The sequence below is a fragment of the Xenopus laevis genome, chromosome 3S (assembly GCF_017654675.1).
Source record: "Xenopus laevis strain J_2021 chromosome 3S, Xenopus_laevis_v10.1, whole genome shotgun sequence".
Taxonomy (NCBI): domain Eukaryota; kingdom Metazoa; phylum Chordata; class Amphibia; order Anura; family Pipidae; genus Xenopus; species Xenopus laevis.
Genome location: NC_054376.1, coordinates 73,085,813 through 73,109,423, shown reverse-complemented (window position 1 = coordinate 73,109,423; position 23,611 = coordinate 73,085,813). Strand labels below are relative to the sequence as shown.

The following is a 23,611-nucleotide window of genomic DNA, read 5'->3' as shown; positions in this document are numbered from 1 at the left end:
GCAATACTTTATTGTTAGTTGTGGTAGACTAGGAGATTCATTGCCTGCAACAAATCTCCTCCAAATGCTTTTCCACTGGCGCCGGTGGTAAAATGTATGTGTTGCTTCGGCTTTTTTGAATTCGCTCCAGTGATTCACTTTATTTAGTGTTTGGTGTTGATTAGTCTTTCACAGAAGAGGAGTTTTGTGATGGACGACTACTCTCCTTGTCTACCAGTGCCCTAAGCAGTACAGCATTAGTATGTGCAATAGGAGTTGGCTTTTCCCTGTCATAGAAGGGGTCTTCGCCAGGGGCCTGCATTATTTCTCAGTGCCCCTCTCAAAATGTGTTGGGTTTTGATATGTAATTATAATAAAGTATTGGTTTTTCTATTTGAGTGCTACTACTTTATTTTATGATACTTTGGGATCTGTCAGGTGACCCCAGCAGTGAGCACCTCACTAAATGTTGATGTCATATGAGAGTGCACCACTAAATACCTTTGCTCTTTCTGTCTTTTGATTTGCCTCTCTATTTTTATCCCCATACTTTTTTTTTCTTCTTTGCTGCTCTCTCTCCAACCACATTTATATGCCAGTGGGTGCAATTGTTTGATTGCAGCTGTTTGTGGTATGGGTGTTGCATTTTTCAGTTTTGCCATATTTTTTTTTTTACAAAAGTCAATGTGTGAATTAAAAACAAAGGGTGTTTCAGGTAAGACAGGAAAGAGAAAAATAATTAAAGCATAAGCTATAATGCAGCTCAGTGTTTTTACTGTAAAATGTTTTGCCATTTAATTACAAGTTTTTTTTGTTAAGGATGCTATCATTATGATTGTTAAAGTTATTTAATAAATCATGATTTATTTTATATAAAAGGATCCCCATTTACCTACATACAAAACATAGAATTTCTACACTAAAATAATTAAAACCGGCCCAACAAAATTTTAGAATGGATGTATAGACAGAACAAAAGTGACCCATTCATTCTAACAAAAAATCCATAATAAGTTATTTATATTGTTGAAATTGTAACTATTAGTTTTTACACTTTGAAGACATTTATTGGTTAAATGTTTTGCTTGGGTCTAAGGGTAAGATAACTTATAGTAACTGTCTGCCTCTGGATCATGTCCCCAAATAACAGAGTACTTGGACAGCTTGGCAGTCAGTTTAACTAAGAGTTAACTTTAAAAGTGAAAAGTTGTTTTGTGGCAAAATAAGCACGCTTTGCTTCCACCAAATACAAACATGAAATACAGCCTTAGTGCAGCATTGTTTGCACAAGCATAATCTGCATGGAAGAGTCATCAGGAGGAATCCTCACCTGCAACCCTCATGACATACGTCAAAATCTGCAGTAGGAACAACAGCATCTAGTCAAGCCATAATGATGCCTTTGGGAAACATGCCTTAGACCAGGGGTCCCCAACCTTTTTTACCTGTGAGCCACATTCAAATGTAAAAAGAGTTGGGGAGCAACACAAGCATAAAAAAGTCCCTTGGGGTGCAAAATAAGGGCTGTGATTGGCTATTTGGTAGCCCCTATGTGGACTGGTAGCCTACAGGAGTCTCTACTTGGCACTATACTCAGTTTTTTTTTATATATTCTTTATTTTTCGTTTTTTTAAAAAACAAAATACACATAATAAACAACATGACTGATATAAAAGAGTTACATGCATACATATCTTGGAAGAAACATTCATGGACTATTGCACGTTGCAAGGTAGTAATCGAATTGCAGATTCAGTCACATTTATAGTGTCCATGGCAATGAGTACAGAAAGTTTTAACCACAAACCTCAAAGTAGAGACATGCATGCACGGTATACATCAATAACAAGGGGAAGGGGGGGGGACACAGTTCCCATGCTAAACCTTTAACTCCCCTCACAGCAAACGAGGGGGAATACTAAACCCGAGTATTTAGCATCCTATGAGTTGTCACAAGGTCACCCTGAACTGTCTGGGACATATATGTAGAGGGACATAGGAACAGAGTATGCCATTAACTGACCAGCATATTAGTATAATCAGGCGATTCCCTAAAGACTACCCACGTCGACCATGTACAGACAAAATTATCCTGAGTTTTGTTGGAATAGGAGAGCAATTCTTCATTGCGCATGATTGAATTTAGTTCCTTTATCCAGTCCCCTACGGGCGGGGTAACACTTTGTTTCCAATATCTGGGGATAACTGATCTTGCCGCCGTTAGGGCGAATGCAACCAATGCCTTCCGCACAATAATGGTTTGTGGAGGAGGTATTGATAAAAGTGCCATCCCAGGGTCAATGGGGAGGTCCATAGCCGTTACTTTAGAGATACATTTTATAATAGCGACCCAATAGGTTCGAATCATAGGACACTCCCACCACATATGCAGCATATCCCCTAAATGTAAATTACACCTCCAACATTTGTTAGAGGAGTTTGGGAACATCTTATGAAGGACCACCGGGCACCGATACCATCGGGACAAAATTTTGTAATTCGTCTCTTGCGCTTTACAGGCTGTTGCCATCGTATGTGTTAGCTTAAAACTTACGTCCCACTCTTTCTCGGTAATGTTGCGTTTGATATCAGCTGCCCATTTCGTAGTGTAACCAGGTAATTGTAACTGTTTCAGATTGCGAATGATATTGTAAATCTGCGAGATGGTATGTTGTGGTGGGGTCTTAGCTAGGCATAGCTCATCACTATACTCAGTTTTTATGCAACCAAAACTTGCTTTCAAGCTTGGAATTCAAAAATAAGCACCTGCTTTAAGGACCCTGAGAGCAACATCCAAGGGGTTGGAGAGCAACATGTTGCTCGCGAGCTACCGGTTGGGGACCACTGCCTTAGACTAATGAAGTAAGATAACTCGTTGGCTACAATCACAAAAGGTTTGGATTAAAAAAGGAGCAGAATTTGAGAAAAAAAACATCTTGCTGTTAAAGGATCAGTAACACCAAAAAATGAAAGTGTCCTAAAGTACTGAAAAATCATGTACACTTGTGTGTCTACTTCAGAAACACAACTATAGTTTATATATTGAAACTTCTGTGTTGACATGGGGGCAGCCATTCAAAGCTAGAAAAGGCACAGGATACAGAGCAGATAGGACAATTATTTGGTTCATGTTCTCCTATCTGGCCTGTTCATGACTGTATTGGCAATAGTAGCCATGCATCTTTGGATTTTTTTATTATAAAACTATACCTAAATGAGATCTGCTAATCAAGGGGGCATCTCTAGGGGCAGTGCAAATGAACTTGAAAACAGCTATGGGGCAATTTCACTAAAGGGTGAATTTTCGTAGTGCCACTTGTGTCACCACAGCCAAAAACTGGCTATGATTGTGGACAGAGAACAAAAATGTGTTTTTACCTGATTTTTTATATGTCTATGTAGATGAAGAATTTGATTACATTTATTTTTAGATAAATTACCCTAGCAACCATGCATTGGTTTAAATTACAGAATGGAATATGAATAGGAGAGGGCCTGAATAGAAATATATTTTTTTTTGCTGGAGTCAGTGACCCTCATTTGAAAGCTGGAAAAAGAAAGGCAAGTAACTCTAAAATTAAAAAATTATTTAATAAATAATTTTGCAAATTGCAAAGTTGCTAGGCATTGGACATTCTATAATATACTAAAAAGTACCTCAAAGGTACTGGACAGGAGAGAGAAGCAGCAGAGACATGTATCTAAGTGGGTAGCACCTAAGTTGGGCCTGTAAGTAAAATTATAATATATATAGTGGATAATGTACCCCCTACTGTAATTTATAAAGATATTATAAGTCACCGAGGAGTTATGTGACCATATAAAAGCACGAGGTGACTTCTGATATCTTTATAAATTTCTAGTAGGGGGTACATTATGCATTATAATCTACATTTTGTAGGGGGGTCGGGAGGGTGGGTCGGAGTTGAAATTCTGGTCTGTTTCTGACACGCCGGCGTCCGTTTCAGACGCGTGGCGTCAAATTTGGCAGCCTGGGGCACCTGTTATAAACGGCGCGTTCTAACTTCAGAACGCACAGTTTATAAGGATAAAATAAAAGTCTGGTCCCATTGGGAAATGACCAGACTGTAGAAAATATATATATATATGTATGTATATATTTGTGTATGTGTATATATAATTGTATTTATTTTTTTGCTCCCTCTCTACTAAAAGGATAGAGATGCACACTGCATGACTGCACAGAAAGCAGTACCTTGGTCTAAATCGGTAACACATTCTTCATCAATGTTATACATTTGGCATGTGGCAATTATAATGTTTTCAATTTAATCAAGTAAACTGGACATTTTGGCAACATTGTGTTATACTACGGATATTGAACTAAGGCTCCTAGTCTCCGGAGAGAAAATCGTTTTATGTGTGGATAGTAAGTAGGCTCCCAACGGTAGCGTGCGGTATTTTGTCACGATGTAGAAAATGTCTAACCTGTATAATGGGCGTCGCTGTTTTTCAGCTCAAACCATTACATTGCTAGAAAAGGTGGCGGCGGCTGGTTCTCGATGCTGTCGTGTTTAGAATGTAACACTCCATAGACCAAATAGTGTGTATTCTTTTTCACGGAGAGACTAATCGTAATTTTTTATAAGCCGACATGCACAAGCTATGTTATATAGCTTTTATAGATGGCATTCGCGCTGGTGACCAACATAGTTAATAAAAATAAAGGCAGCTACCGCTCATTCTTTATCGCTACTCCCCCGCGCGACAGAAATGGTACGCCCTGCTTTCATAAACCTCGCAAACGTCATGTGTACAGTTCAGTCAGGCCTTATACATTTGCAGCTTTCTGTTTTCTGAACGGAGTCAGAGAAACGTCGTTTATTTCTCTTGTCATCGGTTACAAATCTTTCGGCTTCATTTCCTGCAAAGTTCAGACGTTGTTACTCGTGGTAAAATAACGTAACAATTTCTGGGCAAACACAGGAAAGGCCAGAGCTAGTAGAGGACGCTTTTCAACAGGATTTTTTTTTTTCGAGAAACCAAGCAGACGATTGAGCTGCTGATGTCAGTTAACTCTGAGAAGTCGTCGTCTTCAGAAAGGTACAGCTCCATCTCTTGCATGAACAATGAGGAGTGCAGTAGCTAATGCTGAAATACCTATCTGATAACCATATAAAGATTCCCAACCGGCAGCCTCTGCTTCTATACAGATAAACCCCCAGGCATCCCTAGACAGGCTGTAAGGCTTTGCTGGAAATTGTACTGCAGCAGCTACATGGAACCAGTTTGACATCCTTACCTATAAAATGTATTTAAATGTATTAATGGTTATTTGCTTTTTTTTTTCATTCCGAATTATTTTATATGTATTTAATTTTTTTTAGACTTGGAATATCTGTGTGCAGACATGAAATATTCAGCAAGTAGGATGTTAAGACATGTTCATATAAAATGTAAGACTCTTCTTAGAAAGGGAGTGCCCTTATGAAATAACATTGGAATTGCTAACCTATATAGATTAGTCATGTTATTGCCTAAATGCAGTGCTACAAGCCTGTACAAATGCATGCAGGAAATGCTAGCTAGTGTTATTCATGCACGTTTTGCTAAATATATTATCTGTTAGTGTGCCGTTCCATCATTTCTACATGGCCTAATTTGCAGTTATGCCTTATAAAGCACATTATAGCCTTTAAATCTTAAACTGAAATAATAAATATATTTTTTCAGTGACACAGTTGTGGTAACAATTGCATGCACAAAAATAAGACACCAGTTTGATTCCTTTGACTTCATATTGCTCTCAATGTTTTGCTTGAAGTTATAGGTATAAGGACATATACACACAGATTTTTCATATTTAACATACATATCTGTGTGTATGTGTGTGTATATATATATATATATATATATATATATATATAGTGGATAATGTACTACTGTAATTTATAAAGATATGATAAGTCACTGAGGAGTTATGTGACCATATAAAAGCACAAGGCCGCAGGCAGAGTGCTTTTATACAGGCCACATTACTCCGAGGTAACTTCTGATATCCTTATAAATTTCTAGTAGGGGGTACATTATGCATTATAATCTACATTTTGTGGGGGGGTCGGAGTCGAAATTCTGGTCGCTGGCGTCAAATTCTGGTCCGTTTTGGACGCGCGGCGTCAAATTCGGACCCTGACATCAGAACGCAGCATTTATAAGGATATAATTTACGGTCTGGTCCCATAGGGAAATGACCAGACTGTAGAATATATATATATATATATATATATATATATATATATATATATATATAGTGAATAAAGTACCCCCTCTTTTACAATACAAGTATATTATAAGTTACAGAGGAGTTTTATGACCATATAAAAACACATGGAACTCCGAGGTAACTTCTAATATCCTCATATTTTACAACTGGGGGTACTTTATTTATTATAATACACAAATTTCAGTGAGTCAGAAATGACATCAGAACTCACCGTTTATAACTGATGACATCAGAACTCACCGTTTATAAGGATATAATTTACAAGATATTCATGGCTTTTGCACACACGCGCGCGCTTTATATTTGACTGCCGTCATCTATATTAAGTAGCCTTTTTTTTTTTTTTTGCCTTTAATTTCAGACCTAAAATGTAATGTTACATTAAGGCTATTGATACATATTGCTCTCTTGTGGAGAACAGAGATGACCCAAAAAACATTACTGCTTCCCTTAACAAGACCAAAAAATCTTGCCTATGACAGACACATAGGGGCTGATTCACTAAATTCGAGTGAAGGATTCGAAGTAAAAAAACGTCGAATTTCGAAGTATTTTTTGGGCTACTTCGACCATCGAATGGGCTACTTCGAACTACGACTTCGAATCGAAGGATTCAAACTAAAAATCGTTCGACTATTCGACCATTCGATAGTCGAAGTACTGTCTCTTTAAAAAAAACTTCGACCCCCTAGTTCGGCAGCTAAAAGCTACCGAAGTCAATGTTAGCCTATGGGGAAGGTCCCCATAGGCTTTCCTAATTTTTTTTGATCGAAGGATATTCCTTCGATCGTTGGATTTAAATCCTTCGAATCGTTCGATTCGAAGGATTTAATCGTTCGATCGTACGATCGCAGTATTTGCGCTAAATCCTCCGACTTCGATATTCGAAGTCGAAGGATTTTAATTCCCAGTCGAATATCGAGGGTTAATTAACCCACGATATTCGACCCATAGTGAATCGGCCCCTGACAGTGACAGGCAGATTTGTCTCAGAAATGCCAAGGTGAGCTTTCCTGAATTGTCAGTCTATTACCACCATTGTCTTGTATAGGCTAAGCATTTTTGCCCATCAGTGACGGTTAAAGAAAAACTATACCCCTCAAACAATATAGGTCTCTATAAAAATAGCATAAAACAGCTCATGTGTAAAACCATGCTTCATGTAAATAAACAATTTTCATAATAATATACTTTTTTAGCAGTATGTGCAATTGGGTAATCATAAATAGAAAATTTCCATTTTATATACGGCCCGCCTCCTGGGATCGTATGATTAACGGTGCACACAAACATACCAAACAAACTATACTTGTTAGGTCGAATGAGCCAATTAACAGACAGAGTTCTGTATTTTGCTTCCACACTTCTTCCAGTTAGAGTTGTAGTATTTCTGGTCAGGTGATCTCTGAGGCAGAACACAGACCATCATGAAATGGAAGGCAAGAGATGTAAAAGGGCAGTTTCATAAGATTCATTAATATGCCACTTAATTTGATATAAACTGTTGCTCAAGTATTCGTTTTGGGGGTATAGTTTTTCTTTAAGGGAGTTTTGATTTTAATGATTTTTGTCAAGAGCAGCTGTTGAGGTTTCCATTTCAGACGCTATCTTGGTGCATAACATATTTACAGATATTGGTGTATTAGTGATTTCATCCATAGTTCCAAGAATATCACTATGAAAACCAGCTATTCAACCAGCAATTTTTTCCTGATTGCCTGGATGATCTTTTTGAGGGGAAAAGCATGCAGAATGTCTGGGTTAATGTTAGTAACATTAAGAGACTGACAACAACCACTTATAAGAACTTCTTCACCCCCAGCCTAGCTGCTTCCCCAGGCAAATGCCCCATACGTTTTAATTACCCCTCGGTGCAGATGTAGGGATTGGAGTTCACAGCAGCCATCTTCCAGGTCTTCGTGTCTTTTTCCGGTGCTTTGCAATTTCCGTCCAATTCGTGTATGTACAGTTGACGCAAGCGGGTAAATTTCTCCAACAGCGCATGTGCTACTCCACAGTTTTAAGGTGGCCATACACGGGCCGATAAAAGCTGCCGACAGACCAAGTCGGCAGCTTATTGGCCCGTGTATGGGGGCCCCCGACGGGCTTCCCCGATCGAGATCTGGCCGAAAGTCGGCCAGATCTCGATCGGATGGGGTTAAAAATCCCGTCGGATCGCGGCCGCATCTGCTCGTTGATGCGGTCCCGCGATCCGACCGCCCGTTTGGCGAACGCTAGGATCCGATCGTTGGGCCCTAGGGCCCACGATCGGATCAGCCCGATATTGCCCACCTCAAGGTGGGCATATCGGAGGGAGATCCGCTCGTTTGGCGACATCGCCAAACGAGCGGATCTATCCGTGTATGGCCACCTTAATTCTCAGATTACCAAAGACCCGGAAGATGGCTGCCGTGAACTTCGATCCCTGAATTTGCAACGAGGGGTAAGTAAAAAGTTAGGGGCATTTGTCCGGGGTAGCAGCTAGGCTGGGGGTGATGAGGAGGGGGTCTATGTGGGGTAGGGGGTAGTTTTTTTTTTTTAGCAAGGGGTTTGTTTCTCCTTTAAGCGTCTGCAGTTTTGTTTTATTTTTAATAGATTTTACAAAGGCAAGATGCAGGGGTAAATATACATTTTTGAATTGGTTTCTGTTTATACATATATCTCCTTTGGCAGAGTCTTAAGTTGTTGATTCATTAATTGTTAGGTTATACTGTTAAATTCTATATAACCGTTTATACCAAAGCTTTGTTCTACACACACTTAGGGGCACATTTACTTAGCTCGAGTGAAGGAATAGAATAAAAAATACTTTGAATTTTGGCTACTTCAACCATCGAATTTGCTACTTCGACCTTCGACTTCGAATCGAACGATTCAAACTAAAAATCGTTCGACTATGCGATAGTCGAAGTACTGTCTCTTTAAAAAAAAAAACCTACCGAACCTCAATGTTAGCCTATGGGGAAGGTCAAACGATTATTTCTTCGATCGTTTGATCAAACGAATAGAGCTAAATCCTTCGACTTCGATTTTCGAAGTCGAAGGATTTAACTTTTGACAGTCGAATATTGAGGGTTAATTAACCCTTGATATTCGACCCTAAGTAAATGTGCCCCTTAATCTGCAGTGCATACATTGTGTTTGCCAAAAATGCCATGATTGTATGTCATTGGTCAAATAGGTAACCTGGCCTGATTATGTGAAAAAAACAACTTGCGTTCTTCGAGATTTATTATTCCCAGAGGATGCAAAAAGTCAGAATCTGAAAATACTCCATCTTCAACCTGTCGAGGTTCTGCAGAGGTCCTATTTCGGGCTCAGAATTTTTCACAGAAAATTCTGACACTTTGGGCTTGAATTCAGATTTTTCGCGCAACAATCCGAAAAAGTTGTGGTTTTCGAGCAACAGTCTGAAAAAGTTGCAGTTTTCCTGATCCAATTTTTTTCATGGTTTTTTAATGGTAAATTGTGGATTCTAGTTTGGTCTGACTTTTTTTTATTCAGATTTTGATAAAAAAAAAAAACTAAATCTACTTGAAAATCATGTAACATTAAGGGGCAGATTTACTAAGGGTCGAATATCGAGGGTTAATTAACCCTCGATATTCGACTAGGAACTAAAATCTTTCGACTTCGAATATCGAAGTCGAACGATTTAGCGCTAATCCTACAATCGAACGATCGAAGGATTATTCGTTCGATCGAACGATTAAATCCTTCGAATCGAACGATTCGAAGGATTTTAATCCAACGATCGAAGGAATATCCTTCGATCAAAAAAACACAGGCAAGCCTATGGGGACCTTCCCCATAGGCTAACATTGAGTTCGGTAGCTTTTAGCTGCCGAACTAGGGGGTCGAAGTTTTTTTTAAAGAGACAGTACTTCGACTATCGAATGGTCGAATAGTCGAACGATTTTTAGTTCGAATCGTTCGATTCGTAGTCGAAGGTCGAAGTAGCCCATTCGATGGTCGAAGTAGCCCAAAAAACACTTCGAAATTCGAAGTTTTTTTTATTCGAATCCTTCACTCGAGCTTTGTAAATGTGCCCCTTAATAAACCCAATTATCTGGTTTTGTTTTCAATAAGGATTAATTATATCTTAGTATGGATCAAGTGCAAAGTACTGTTTTATTATTACAGAGAAAAACAAAAAATGTATTTGGATTACAGTATTTGATTATAATGGAGTCTATGGGAGATTGCCTTTCCATAATTCAGAGCTTTCTGGATAACATATCCCATACCACTAATGCAAAATTTAGTAGAAATGGAAAACAAAGCATTGTGACTTTTAGCATGCAATGTCATGATTAGTTAAGTCTTTACATTGCATAGTTAAGGTTCATAGCATTGCAAGAGTGAAAGATAAAAGGTTGCTATTAGCTGTACAGATGCACATGGCTATAAAAAGGTTGAAAATAAAAGTGATACTTTTGTTCTTTATAATGGAACAAAGTTTTTTTTAATTTAAAAAAAGAAACAAAAGACTGAACACATTTTCATGGTAAGCCCTATTTGTTTAGTTTAATCTGAACATGGTTGTTTACAGCTTTAACATAAAGCCAACCACAGCATTAGAATATATGCGAAACATTGTTTTTAAATGTCTGCACAATGTATTATGTTTGTGCGAAATTAGATAATTTCTGATAACTATGTTTGTCAACCACGTGTCTTAGTTGGAAATACATTATTTTGTGTGATGGGGATATTTTTAGGTGTAAAGTTAAGTAACAGAAAAGTAGGCCCTTTTATTTTCTATGAAACACACAACTATATTACCATTATTTAGTTTTATTTTATTTTTATTGTGTAGTAGAACTTAATAAAAACGTATTGTTATATTTATAACATTCTAATAAAATTTGTACACTGATATTTTGTAAATTTGGCCGCAGTGAAAAACTGATCCCATTAGTTTTGTTTGCAGTAGCAGACCTTAATGTTGTAAAATAGGTTTTGGTTGCGCCATTGTTCAAAGTATAATTTTCATTCATTTTCTATATTTTAGAATGTTGCATCTGTAGTTGTTATTATTATTTGAGTTCCAACCGCACCATTCATTTGTTTATCATGGGCAAATTATTGCTTATGTGTGAGGCTTGCTATAGGGATATCAGGGAAACCTATTATGTAGCAGCTACACATTTCTGCATGCCATTTCCCAGAAACAGGAGATAAATTATTTTAATTTGATACCAATTTAACAAAACCTCATTTCTTGATGACACAGATTTATTCCATATATTATAGCCCAATGCACTTGCAATTACTTTTTTTTAATCTAACTGTAATTTGTATATATTTTTTTTTACTGCTCTGTTACAATATAGTACATTTTTGTCTTGCTGGATAAGTGCAACCCTCCTTCCCACCAAAAGTGTGGCACTAAAATTGTTATGAAATGCACACTTAATTCTAAGCAGTTTTTTTTGTAATATACATCAATTAGGTATATTATTTATTTGTATATGTATATGAACTGCAGTGTTCTATGCCATGCTTGTTCTGACTACAGATGCCATTGAAACTAAGTAATCAAAGTTGTTTCTTCCCCTCCCCTTTTCACAGTTTGATATGTATCCCTCTTAGTGAATAATTTGTCTTGTCTATATACCCAGCTTTAAATGATATGTAATTGTGAATGTTATGTATGTTTGAAATTCAATCATTGGAAGATAGTGGGTACCTTTTTGCATCTTTAGTTAGTGGTTCTGCATTGCAAAGTATATCTTGAGGATACATTTACAAATGTTTCTGTTGTATCTGTATAATTACATATGCAACACTAGGGGGTTATTTACTAAATCAGAATATTTCTCATATTTTTAAAACCACTTGGACCAAACTCCCATCCACATTTTTACCTTATTTATCAATAAATTAACTCGATAAAATCTGATGTGGGTAAAAACTCGATAAAATGCTGAAAAAAATCCAAAACGTGCAATTTTTTTGTGGATTTGACACCTGAAAACTGATTTTTCCGGATTGTCACCCAAAAAGCACAAATTATTTGATTTATTGTACAAAACCCAGGGCAGATCATGATATCTTCAAATTGTAAAAGGGATATCTGCCATGGACTTCTACTTGGCCTTGGCAGGTCAGATACTGTACTTTTTTATTCAGACTTTTAGCAGCCTCTGGGTTTAATAAATCTCTAAAATAAATGGGGTTTTATATACAAAAATTTTTCCCCTTTAAAACTCTGACCAGAAAAATTTGGACTTTAGTAAATAACCCCATAGATGTTAGGCACTTATGAATTAATTATTTGAAACAGTTTCAGTGCAGTTTTTAGTTTAAAAGGTTTTCAGTTTGTTATAGTTTCAGTAGTTCATAGGGAAAGGTGTAAGAGTTGGATTATTGAAACCAAGTGAATTTTTTAAACTTTAGAAAGAGAATGGGTTAGATATTCTAATTGGAAAACGTTTAGCCAATGAGAAAAGAGTGGCTAGAGGAATATTCACTGAGAATGGAGAGATAGGGAACGAAGTTCTTACACAGGCAAAGTAGTTGGGTAAGGGTATTTGTCACTTGTATAAAATGTACAAAAGGCAACTTTCAAAAATAATTTTATAATCTTTGGGTTTAGGCCAGAGGCTCAACAGAAGGTCCCTTCAGCTCCCCCACCCCCTCCACCCCCTCCTCCACTTCCAGAGCCATCACCAACTGAGGCAGAGGAGGAGATTCTAGGATCTGATGATGAGGAACAAGAAGACCCTGCTGATTACTGTAAAGGTTTGTAAAATGTCCTGAGCATGCTCTAGTCCTGGTTAACTAGAACCTTAATTATGGCAAGCTTCCAGCTAACAGACTAAAGGAAATCTACATTTGGGGGGAATTTTGAAAGGCATATTTATCAAAAGGTGAATTTTCACTTTCACCTTTTCCTTTTGTCTGTTAGGCTGGGAACAGGGAGTGATGGCTTCAAATAGTATGTTTTAGCAGAAAGAGCCTCTTGTGAAGGAACTGTCACATAGCATGTATAGAGGGAAGATGGTTATTGTAGCAGCTGATGCTCTATATGTGAATGTAGAACAAGTAGTCGTGGCAGCTTGCTATCATTTTCTTCTCTCAATCGCACAGCAGGCTGTATATTTGGAGCAAAATAGCAGTATCGATATCTGACTTGGCCAGAAGTCTCTATTTGAGAGCTGCTAGTAGAGCCAAATGCAAATTTCTACAATGACAAGGAGCCATAAGGAGATTCTGCTGAATGGTTTAACCTGTTCTGCACTTAAAGTTGAATCCATTGCCGCCATGCCAAGTTGGGTGCGAGAAATACAGAGTGTGGAACAGGGGTGGACTTGGGAATGACACATTTGTCTAAAACCATTCAGAATTATAAATATTAGATTTAGTGAAATTATTATGTGTGCAAAATAACATAATTAAAAAATCACTTCATAATTTTCAAAATGTACTATACTGTAGTTTTATGCTTAAGTGTTTCTAAAAATGCTTCAGACACCTACATTTACTTATAGGTTGTTAATTCTTCTGCATAAATTATTGTGGACTTTTCAAACAAACAAATTCTAAGATACACAATATGCCCAAAAGTTTTACGGCACCTGCCATTAGCGCAGGTAACATCTCATTAGTAAACCAAAAGTATTAATATGAAGTTGGTCCTCCCTGTGTTCTACAGCAGCCACTTCTCTTATGGGAAGTATTTCTTCTAGTTTTCAGAATATTGTTGATGGGATTTGTTTCTATTCTGCTACAAGATCATTGGCGAGGTTATCCAGTTGAAGCTGGATTATCAGGACTGGTTTACAGTCAGCATTTCATTTCATCACCCAGGAGTTCATTTCAAAATGATTTAGGGGCTCAGTGCTGGCCGGTCTTGTTCTTGCACTCTCATCTCACCAAACCTGTTTTGTTTTTGCATGGGGGTATTGTTCTGAAACACACAAAAAAAAAAAAGCTTTCCCAAATTGTTGTCACAAAGTAAGAAACATATTATACTCAAGAATGTGATAGTACTCTACAGCTTTAAAATCTGTGGAACATTGTTCACCATGCTCAACCTCAGACTGCAAGGTGGTGAAATTACATTTCTGATTGCAGTGACCTATATACCACTTTATCCTACACATCATTTCTGCCCCAAAGTGCAAAAATGCACTTCTCTGGTGGCGGCTGAGGAGATTTTTCGCAAAATAAAGTTCTATTTAAAAAAAAAACAAAAAAAAAACACCCCTTTAAGACAAACTGTCCATATAATTTTGCCATATAATGTCCTTGCTAAGATGGTAATATAACCTTCTACACATAAGCAAACTTTGTCAATTTGGTCGCCCTGTTAAAACAAATATATAATAAAGCCGATTGCAATAAATATGGTTACCTGTTTCTAAGTGTTCTCTTTTTTTCCTTTAAGGTGGTTATCATCCTGTGAAAATTGGTGATCTTTTTAATGGTCGTTACCACGTTATTAGGAAGCTGGGATGGGGTCACTTCTCTACAGTATGGCTCTGCTGGGACATGCAGTAAGATTTGTTTTTGGTTTTTTTTTCGAATATAGTTTTAATGCCAACAGAGTAAAACTACTGCCTTGATTTTTATACTGTATATTTGTCTATCATAGCTACCTAATATTATCTATCATATCTCATATCTACCTTATGTGTCTAAAAAGTACTCTTTATCCAGCTACATATTATCAGGTTTGCTTAAACTTTTTATATAAATCTTTTTTTTTTTTTTTTAGATTGTGTGTAATTGTGGTATGTTTAGTATCATGACACCACATCTTAGAATAATTATTTGCCAAATTTTCACTATTTTACACTGTACTTTATCTAGATACCATTTCCTCTTCCCATGTTTGTTGTCTAGTAATAATTTGCTATCATGGACCTCTAGCGATGAAGACCAGAGATGTGATTTTGAGTGCATAATTTTGATATTCGAAGGTGAAGGCCAGATAAATAACAGTGATATATCTGTGGGTAATGCCACTAAATTAACTTGTAAAGTTAATGAATGTATTTTTATTTCTTTAAATTAAATGGTACTATATTGTTTACTTAAATTAACTGTTCAGTTTAAAAATAAAAACTGGTAAATAGGCTGTGCATAATATAAAAAACAAAAAAAAACAAAACAGTTTGGGGGCCAGTTAATCTCAGTACTGATACCTCTTTAAAGTTTACACAAGGTAAGCACTCAAAGCAGACAGACTTTAATGGGGGGGTGACCTTTACTGGTCTAGTTAGTTGAAGTGGTCTTTACTGAGCATGCCTGAACCCCCCCCCACTTCAAGAGAAAAGTTCCAGTGAGCATGTGCAGAATATTTAGCTTTTAATTTTAATTTAATTTTGCAAGCTTAAGTCTGTCAGTAATGCATAGACAACCCTGCCTGGTATTGTCACACATAGTGGCAAATTCACTAACCTGCGGAGTTGCGCTAGCGCAGCCTTCGCCGCCATTCACCAGGCGAAGTTTCACCACGGTGCTGAGAATTCACTAAAATCGGAAGTTGCGCTCAGGAAGGCGAAAGGTAGCAAAGTTGCGCTAGCGTTAATTCGTCAAGCAAAGCGAAGTTACGCTAGCGATGCAGAATTTGCATACAGCACCAAGTTAAAGTACAATGGACGTATATGTAGCAGCAAATACATTACACTACACAAGCCTGGGAAAGCTTCATAAATTAAAATAGAGTTCTTATTTTGCCCTATACATGTGTTTCAAAACCCGTAGCCCCCATCCCAGGTAGACCCCCCCCCCTCAATCCTCCCCCCAGGCGAACTACCCCCTGGGGAAATGCCCCTTACTCCATACTTACCCCTCGCTGCAGATTCTTCCAGCGCGTCTATCTTCTGTGTCCTCTGTAAGCTGACTGCGAGATCAGTATTTCTGCGCATGCACAGTTGGAGCAGCCGATCTGCGCAACTGCAAATGCAAGGAATTACACGGAAATTGGCGATCTCGCAATCAGCTTACTAAGGATGCAGAAGATGGACATGTGGAACTTCGATGGAAGAATCTGCGCCGAGGGGTAAGTATGGAGTATGGGGCAACTCCCCGGGGGGTTAGTTAGCCTGGTGGGAGAAGGGGTGAGGGGTGTCTACCTGGGGTGGGGGTACGGGTTTTTTTCAGGACAGGTTGGTTTATCCTATAAACGAACAGTTGAGTGTAAAAATTAAACTGGATAAATTGACTGTATGAAATACATAATGTCTAATATAGTTAGCCAAAAATGTTATCTATAAAGGTTGGAATACACGGATGTGCACTTTGCACCAGACTGGCCCAGTAGGTCACCAGAAAAAAAACCCAGTGGGCTCTGCAAATGATTTCAGTTTCCTGTGCCACCACCATGGGGTGCCCTTGAGGTCAAAGTCCCAGAGGGCTCCAGACACCCCTGTCCAACACCATTTCTCCTGTTATGTGGGCCACCTTGCTCTGAGGTGTCTATTTAGAATTTCTCTTACTTTCTAAAGTGTACCTTTTCCAGCAAAGGACCCACACAACATGATTGTGCCTCCACCCATTCTTCACAATTAAGATTTAAAAGCCTCATCATTTTTCCTCCATGATCGTTATGACCAAAAATGTTTGTAAGCCATATAACACTCCATATCTATGATAACTGGGTTATCTTTTATTTACCATGTCTGATTTCCTGTAGGTCAGAAGCTTAAAAATTCAATAAGTTCAAGATTTTAGAACGTGAGTTAATGAATTATAGAAGCTTCTGAATGCACAGTTGTCATAGTTATTAGTTAAATGGGAGTACATCTGCCTGTATTAGGATCTACATTATGCTGCTGTCACAGGGGCAGTTTCTTAGCCCGCTTTGAAACTGAAGCTGAAACTGCCCCTCCGCTCCAATACACACTCTGGTGTGTCTCCAACTAGAGTCACTGTGTTGGCCTGGGTGCACAGACACAGAGCCATGCCAAAATCCAATATATATTAATACTGACCAATGTCCCCCCCCCTGCCCCCAGGCCCTTGTTTGTGGATGGATGATCAACTCTTTGTGTCCTGACCTAAATCTGAACTGTTAAAAGATTTAATTTGGGAGGCCTACTGTAATGGTATGCACTTGCCTCTCCTGCTGCTCAGAGCACTTATAATTACAATCTAGTAGGTTATTCCATCCTTGTACAAAGCTTTTGTTGGCTAACGATGCATAATGGAAGAGTCTAGCATTGACTTTTTACATTTTTGCTTGTAAATTATACTGACACCATTGTTCTCTCCATGATGTGGAACTCGCTTAACACCTTCTGATATTGCATTTTATGTGATGTAGCTATAATTCGCAACTATACAAGTTACATCCTAATTCAGTCATGATTATTTAGAAAGGATTTTTAGATTTTGGTTCCATTCCGGTTGACACGCTAAAGTTTATTTTGTCTAAGCTTGAGCAGCCATAAATATGAAGCTTTAATTACATTTGTCATAGTTCTGGGCAATAGCATTATTAGGTGATAAGGTCATAGGAAAATGTAAGCATCCCATTTGGAAGACCTGTTTGTTTGGATGACTGAACTTTACTTAACATCAAACCGACTCTACTTTGGTATTACTGTGATTTGAGAATGGGAAATGTACTCACTTCAAGATCTGACCATGCTGGAGGTACTTTGGGTTTGTGTTGTTGAACTTAACAATTGCTCATTCTGAGAACTATCCTATTACTTAGAGTAGTCTATATACTATTATTTTGTTTTCAACACCACTAATGTACTCTCACTAGATTGTATTTCCCTTCTAAAAACACAAAGTGGTGCCAAAACATCTTTTAGTCTAACTGACTATTTTTAACTATGGGCCGAACTAAGAAAGCGGCAAAATCCTGTCATTGCATACCTACTAAACAAATTGACACTTAGGGGCCGATGCACTAAGGGTCGAATATCGAGGGTTAATTAACCCTCGATATTCGACTGGGAATTAAAATCCTTCGACTTCGAATATCGAAGTCGAAGGATTTAGCGCAGATAGTTAGTTCGAACGATCGAAGGATAATTCCTTCGATCGAGCGATTAAATCCTTCGAATCGAATGATTCGAAGGATTTAAATCCAACGATCGAAGGAATATCCTTCGATCAAAAAAAGTTAGGCAAGCCTATGGGGACCTTCCCCATAGGCTAACATTGACTTCGGTAGCTTTTAGATGGCGAACTAGGGGGTCGAAGAGAGACAGTACTTCGACTATCGAATGGTCGAATAGTCGAACGATTTTTACTTCGAATCCTTCGATAGTCGTAGTCGAAGGTCGAAGTAGCCCATTCGATGGTCGAAGTAGCCCATTCGATGGTCGAAGTAGCCCAAAAAAACTTCGAAATTCAAAGTTTTTTTTACTTCAAATACTTCACTCGAAGTTAGTGAATCGGCCCCTTAGTTATCATTCACCCTTCTTCTCCAGCATGAACGACCCCAACTTGGCCAGGCTTTCCTCCTAGCTACGCAAGACTGTTTTGTGTCATGTGATAATTGGCCCCTTAAATCTTGGTGCTTTCGAGAGCCTTTAAACTCGCTCCTAAAATTTTGCAAACCCACAAGATCCATTACCGATGGGACTTCCCTTTGAAACTGATATTCACTCATAATGGTAATACCGGTAATGGTAAAAATTCTCCCTTTCCACTCTGGAAGAAGCAATGGCAATACTTTAGTAGGTGTTCCTTATCAAAATGAACTTCCACTCCACATTCTCCACTACCATCTGGTTCACCATGGCCAGATAGACATTTGCCATCAAGACAATACTCTGGTTACCTTACCAGTCTCCCTTTCAATCTCCTGCTAGTTAAGTCACAACATAATGATGTATGGTTATTTGACAACATTACCTCTACCAAATTTAAGACTTAATTTCACATTGTTATTTTTCAACTCCCTATTACTCTTTTATAACCTTATACATCCAAACAATGCCTGGTTCTTCCTATGATTATTCTACTATTCCCCTCTACTAGCGGGATGAGATTTCCCAGTCACCCTCCTTGGGTTGGAACATTTCTTTAAAGGAGACCTGTCACCCAGACATAAAAAGCTCTATAATAGTAGCCCTTTTCAAATTAAACATGCCCAATTTCTTTTGGTTATTAAAACATCCAAACCTGTTATAAACTTGTTTAAAAGTCTCAGCTGTCATTCATATATTGCATACCCCTCTACTGTGCCTTACCCATTGAGGCAGGGCAGGGAATTAATTTCACTTTCTATTCTGCATTTCCTAGATTCATTACATCATAAAAAAAGGATTTGGAATTATTTCTTAAGGTGACAGGTCCCCTTTAAATGTTTGTTTGAAGTATATGTACCGTTCGTTTTTTTTTTTTTGTTTTTTTTTCTACTTGCCTGTATTAAATTTATCCATAACAATCAGGACCATGGTGTCCGTCCGAACAGTTACTCTTGGGTGGCGGGTTGCGAGATTGTCAACTGTTTTATTATGTCCATTGATCTTTTCTGTTTTATTTTAACAAGAAATACATAATTACATATTGCAACTGCTCCACAACACACAGAGTTTAAAGGACCAGTAACATAAAAAAAAATGTTTAAAAATTCGTTAGTGCACAACGAAAAATAAACCCCAAGACAAATTAAACTTTTAAATAGCAAAGCCTTTATTAAGAAATAACTTACAGAAAGTCCACTTCCTGTCCTCTTCAGAAACGGCGAAAAGGCGACCATCCATCCTGCAGCGATCGATTTTTCATCCCTGGCTATTCACTGAAAAGGCATCGCCTTCATCCTCCTCCTGGTGTCCAGCATCAGCGGTGTCCAGCATCAGCGGTGTCCAGCAGCAGCGGTGTCCAGCAGCAGCGGTGTCCAGCAGCAGCGGTGTCACGGTCTCTCCTGTAATTTCCCGACTCCTGGTGTGACAGCAGTGTCAAGTTTGTTCCTGTGCTGGCGCGATCAACTAACAGCAGCGGGTCCTCGCACATGCCTTCCACTAGAGTCTCCCGACGCACTCGTTCGTGCTAGTAGCTGTAATAGTGCTGCCAGGACAGAGCGCAAGACTTCCCCGGGCGCAGTTTAGTTTCAGCCGGGCGCAGTCAGCCTTTCCTGAAGCCGCAGTTTAGTTCCAGCCGGGAGCAGTCAGCCTTTCCTGAAGCCACAGATTAGTTCCAGCTGGTCCTGAAGCCGCTTTGCAGCCTCTCCTCTCGTTTTTTTTCTCTTGTCCCTAATGAATGGAGAGCTTCGTCTTGCGCCAGGGGTTGCTCCAGTTCAGCGCACTTTGGCTGCCTCTGGCTTCACCTTGTCGGGTGATTAACTCTTTGCTGAAAATAAGAAACAGCCCTTAAAATAAACACAAAATAAGCAGCCCCTGTGTGTGTGGGGATCAGTTAGATTTCGGAGCGAGGAGGAGACTGAGAGGAGAGGCAGCAAAGCGGCTTCAGGAAAGGCTGACTGCGCCTGGCTGAAACTAAACTGCGCCCGGGGAAGTCTTGCGCTCTGTCCTGGCAGCACTATTACAGCTACTTGCACGAACGAGTGCGTTGGGAGACTCTAGTGGAAGGCATGAGCGAGGACCCGCCGCTGTTAGTTGAGCGCGACAGCACAGGAACAAACTTGACACTGCTGGACACACCAGGAGTCGGGAAATTACAGGAGAGACCGTTTCACCGCTGATGCTGGACACCGCTGCTGCTTGACGCTGCTGATGCTGGACACCGCTGATGCTGGACACCAGGAGGAGGATGAAGGCGATGCCTTTTCAGTGAATAGCCAGGGATGAAAAATCGATCGCTGCAGGATGGATGGTCGCCGTTTCTGAAGAGGACAGGAAGTGGACTTTCTGTAAGTTATTTCTTAATAAAGTTTAATTTGTCTTGGTGTATATTTTTCGTTGTGCACGATATTTTTAAACAATTTTGTTTTATGTTACTGGTCCTTTAACCATTCTGCACAAAAGTACATTAGCCATCTATAATTATAACCTTCAGACAGACATACTATATTTGTATATCAATGATGCCACATGCCACATTTGGCTTGCAAACCTTCATTATGTGTGTGTGTGTGTAATGCATGTTTATCATGACAGTTAATGTATCTTTTACATAATGATTTAAATATCTGTTTTGGTGCTTTTGTGCTGTAATATACAAATGAAAAAGTTCTATTTCTCTTTTAAATATGTTAAATGATAAACATGACAAATATGAACAGAATTGATCAACAAAATGCCTGACTTTAGATGAAACTGCCTCTCAAACTGTTACAATTTGATGTATAATGAATGGTAGGAAAAATAACAACATGGTGACAACATATTGTTTTGGTGTTATAATTTTATCTCATTTTATTTGATTTTACTCCTTCTCTTCCTTACTTTCCTTCTGGCCATTGCCTCCAATAGCAATCAAAGCATGTAATCTTGACTATTGAAACAATACCTGTAACATTGCAAAACAGAATGATGCATGTACACCTATTCAGCACTCTCAAAGAGACATGGTCATGTATACATCTGGAAAACAAATAAAAATAAAGTTAAAGTTATTTAAAAAAATATTTGCTAGTTGTAACTATTTTAAATAACTAAGCTACTGTGTAATGAGGCTGCCATTCAGGTTCATTTGGTCTGTATGGCCCATATTGGCACAGCAGTAGATAAGCGAACAATGTAGAAAAAAGTAGGTTTGGATCATTAGCATGTGTGCTCCTATTTCACTTTGTATCCTGATGTGATACTATGCCAGGCATCCAGGGGGCTCCCAGCACTGCCACCTAAGTGATGGCAATCGGCTATGGGGGGGTTACCACTTGTTGAATCTGAATTTTTTTTTACCCTAATGAACTGTATCTCACATCTTTACATGTGGTATTGTGAAGCATAGACATATTGAATGAAAGCTTCTTTTCTGCTGTAACGCTAACCGTTATATTGTTTTTACTTTTTAGAGGCAAGGGGTTTGTGGCGATGAAGGTGGTAAAAAGTGCTCAGCACTACACAGAGACAGCTTTGGATGAAATAAAGCTACTCAGATGTGTGAGTGAATATTGTTTTCATCGTTGTCAGATTGTTGTTATTGTAATGTATAATCCCTTTTTAGGGCAGAGACACATGCTCAGATTCGGGGAGATTAGTCGCCCGCTAAAAATCTGCCTTCCCGCTGGCTATAATGTAAATCGCAGACAGAATGACACTTGGATCGCTTTGTTTTCTGAAGTCGCCTACTTCGGAAAACGAAGAGCTCTGAGTGCCATCTCACTGGCAATTTAAATTCTAGCCGGCTGGAAGGCAGGAGAGGCAGTTCGGGGAGATTAGTCGCCCCCCGAAGAAGAGATTTGTCACTGGCAGCCCTTCAAATTACTGGGCTGTCCGGGTCAAAACCAGACAGGTGACAACCCTAGACCTATATCAGCAGCATATTTTTATTTAAAATATAATTTAATGTATTGTATTTGATTGTGTTTTGCCATCACTTTCAAAAATCAACATAGTTCAGATCTCATGGCTATACATTATGTCTTTATATTGTCTAAATTTCTTTCTACTCCAAACTACCAAGTTGCAATGATTTCCTGAAGTTAGTAATTTTTATTAATTTCTCAAATTTTTGACAAATCACCTCAAAAGTTGCAGTTTGCAGGATTTCCCACATGTAATTAGGTACGACCAGAACATACACAAAATATTAATGCTACCGAACAGTTTGATTGCTGGTATCCTTCGGTTTACCAATATATGTGGCATATAGAGGCCCCAAAATGAATATAGTTCTGCATTTAATTCGGGTACTGCAAAATGAAGATATGAAAAGCACATATCCTTCCATATCTAAATTGTCTTTTTCCCCCCCTACAAACTGCCCAGTCCCAAAGTTTTTTTTAAGCTTTTACATTTCTGAAAACAACCTCAAACCCTTAACCTTCTTCTTATCTTCCGCTTGTAATTATGTACCATCATAAAACATCCTAAATATGCCAGGGGTCTACAGAACAGTTTGATGTCCAATGTACGTAGCCCAATTATATGCATTTTTAAAGCCCCAAATTGGAAATAATGTATATGAATTTCATTGTTAACACTTTGGCTGCTGTAGTATAAGCATCCTGTATGCATATTACAAGTCGTAAGACCCCCTGATGGTAAGAAAGCCCAAAATAACCATGTATTTTCAGAAATAACTTCCCCCAACACCAAAAAAAGATTACCGGTAAATGTTTTTGTCCTAACTTCCAAACTTAAAAACTAAGTTAAAGATATAATTTAAATAAAGATTTCTAAGAATCACCTAATTTTATATCATTATATGCCCCACGTATCCTTATTTACAGAGATCAAACATCAAAAATGACTATATATATATATATATATATATATATATATATATATATATATATATATATATATATATATATATATATATATATATATATATACATATATA

At 38.3% G+C, this 23,611-nt stretch overlaps 1 protein-coding gene across 8 annotated transcripts in view; it reads left to right on the top strand.

The window, feature by feature from the left end:
- Window positions 1-23,611, top strand: part of srpk3.S (SRSF protein kinase 3 S homeolog) — a 79,478-nt gene that overhangs the window by 24,234 nt on the left and 31,633 nt on the right. For 5 of the 8 annotated variants that reach the window (XM_018254010.2, XM_018254008.2, XM_018254009.2 and 2 more), the window contains exons 3-5: window positions 12,825-12,970; window positions 14,619-14,727; window positions 22,119-22,206. In XM_018254010.2, the coding sequence (XP_018109499.1) occupies window positions 12,825-12,970; window positions 14,619-14,727; window positions 22,119-22,206 (343 nt within the window). 8 annotated transcript variants of the gene reach the window in all.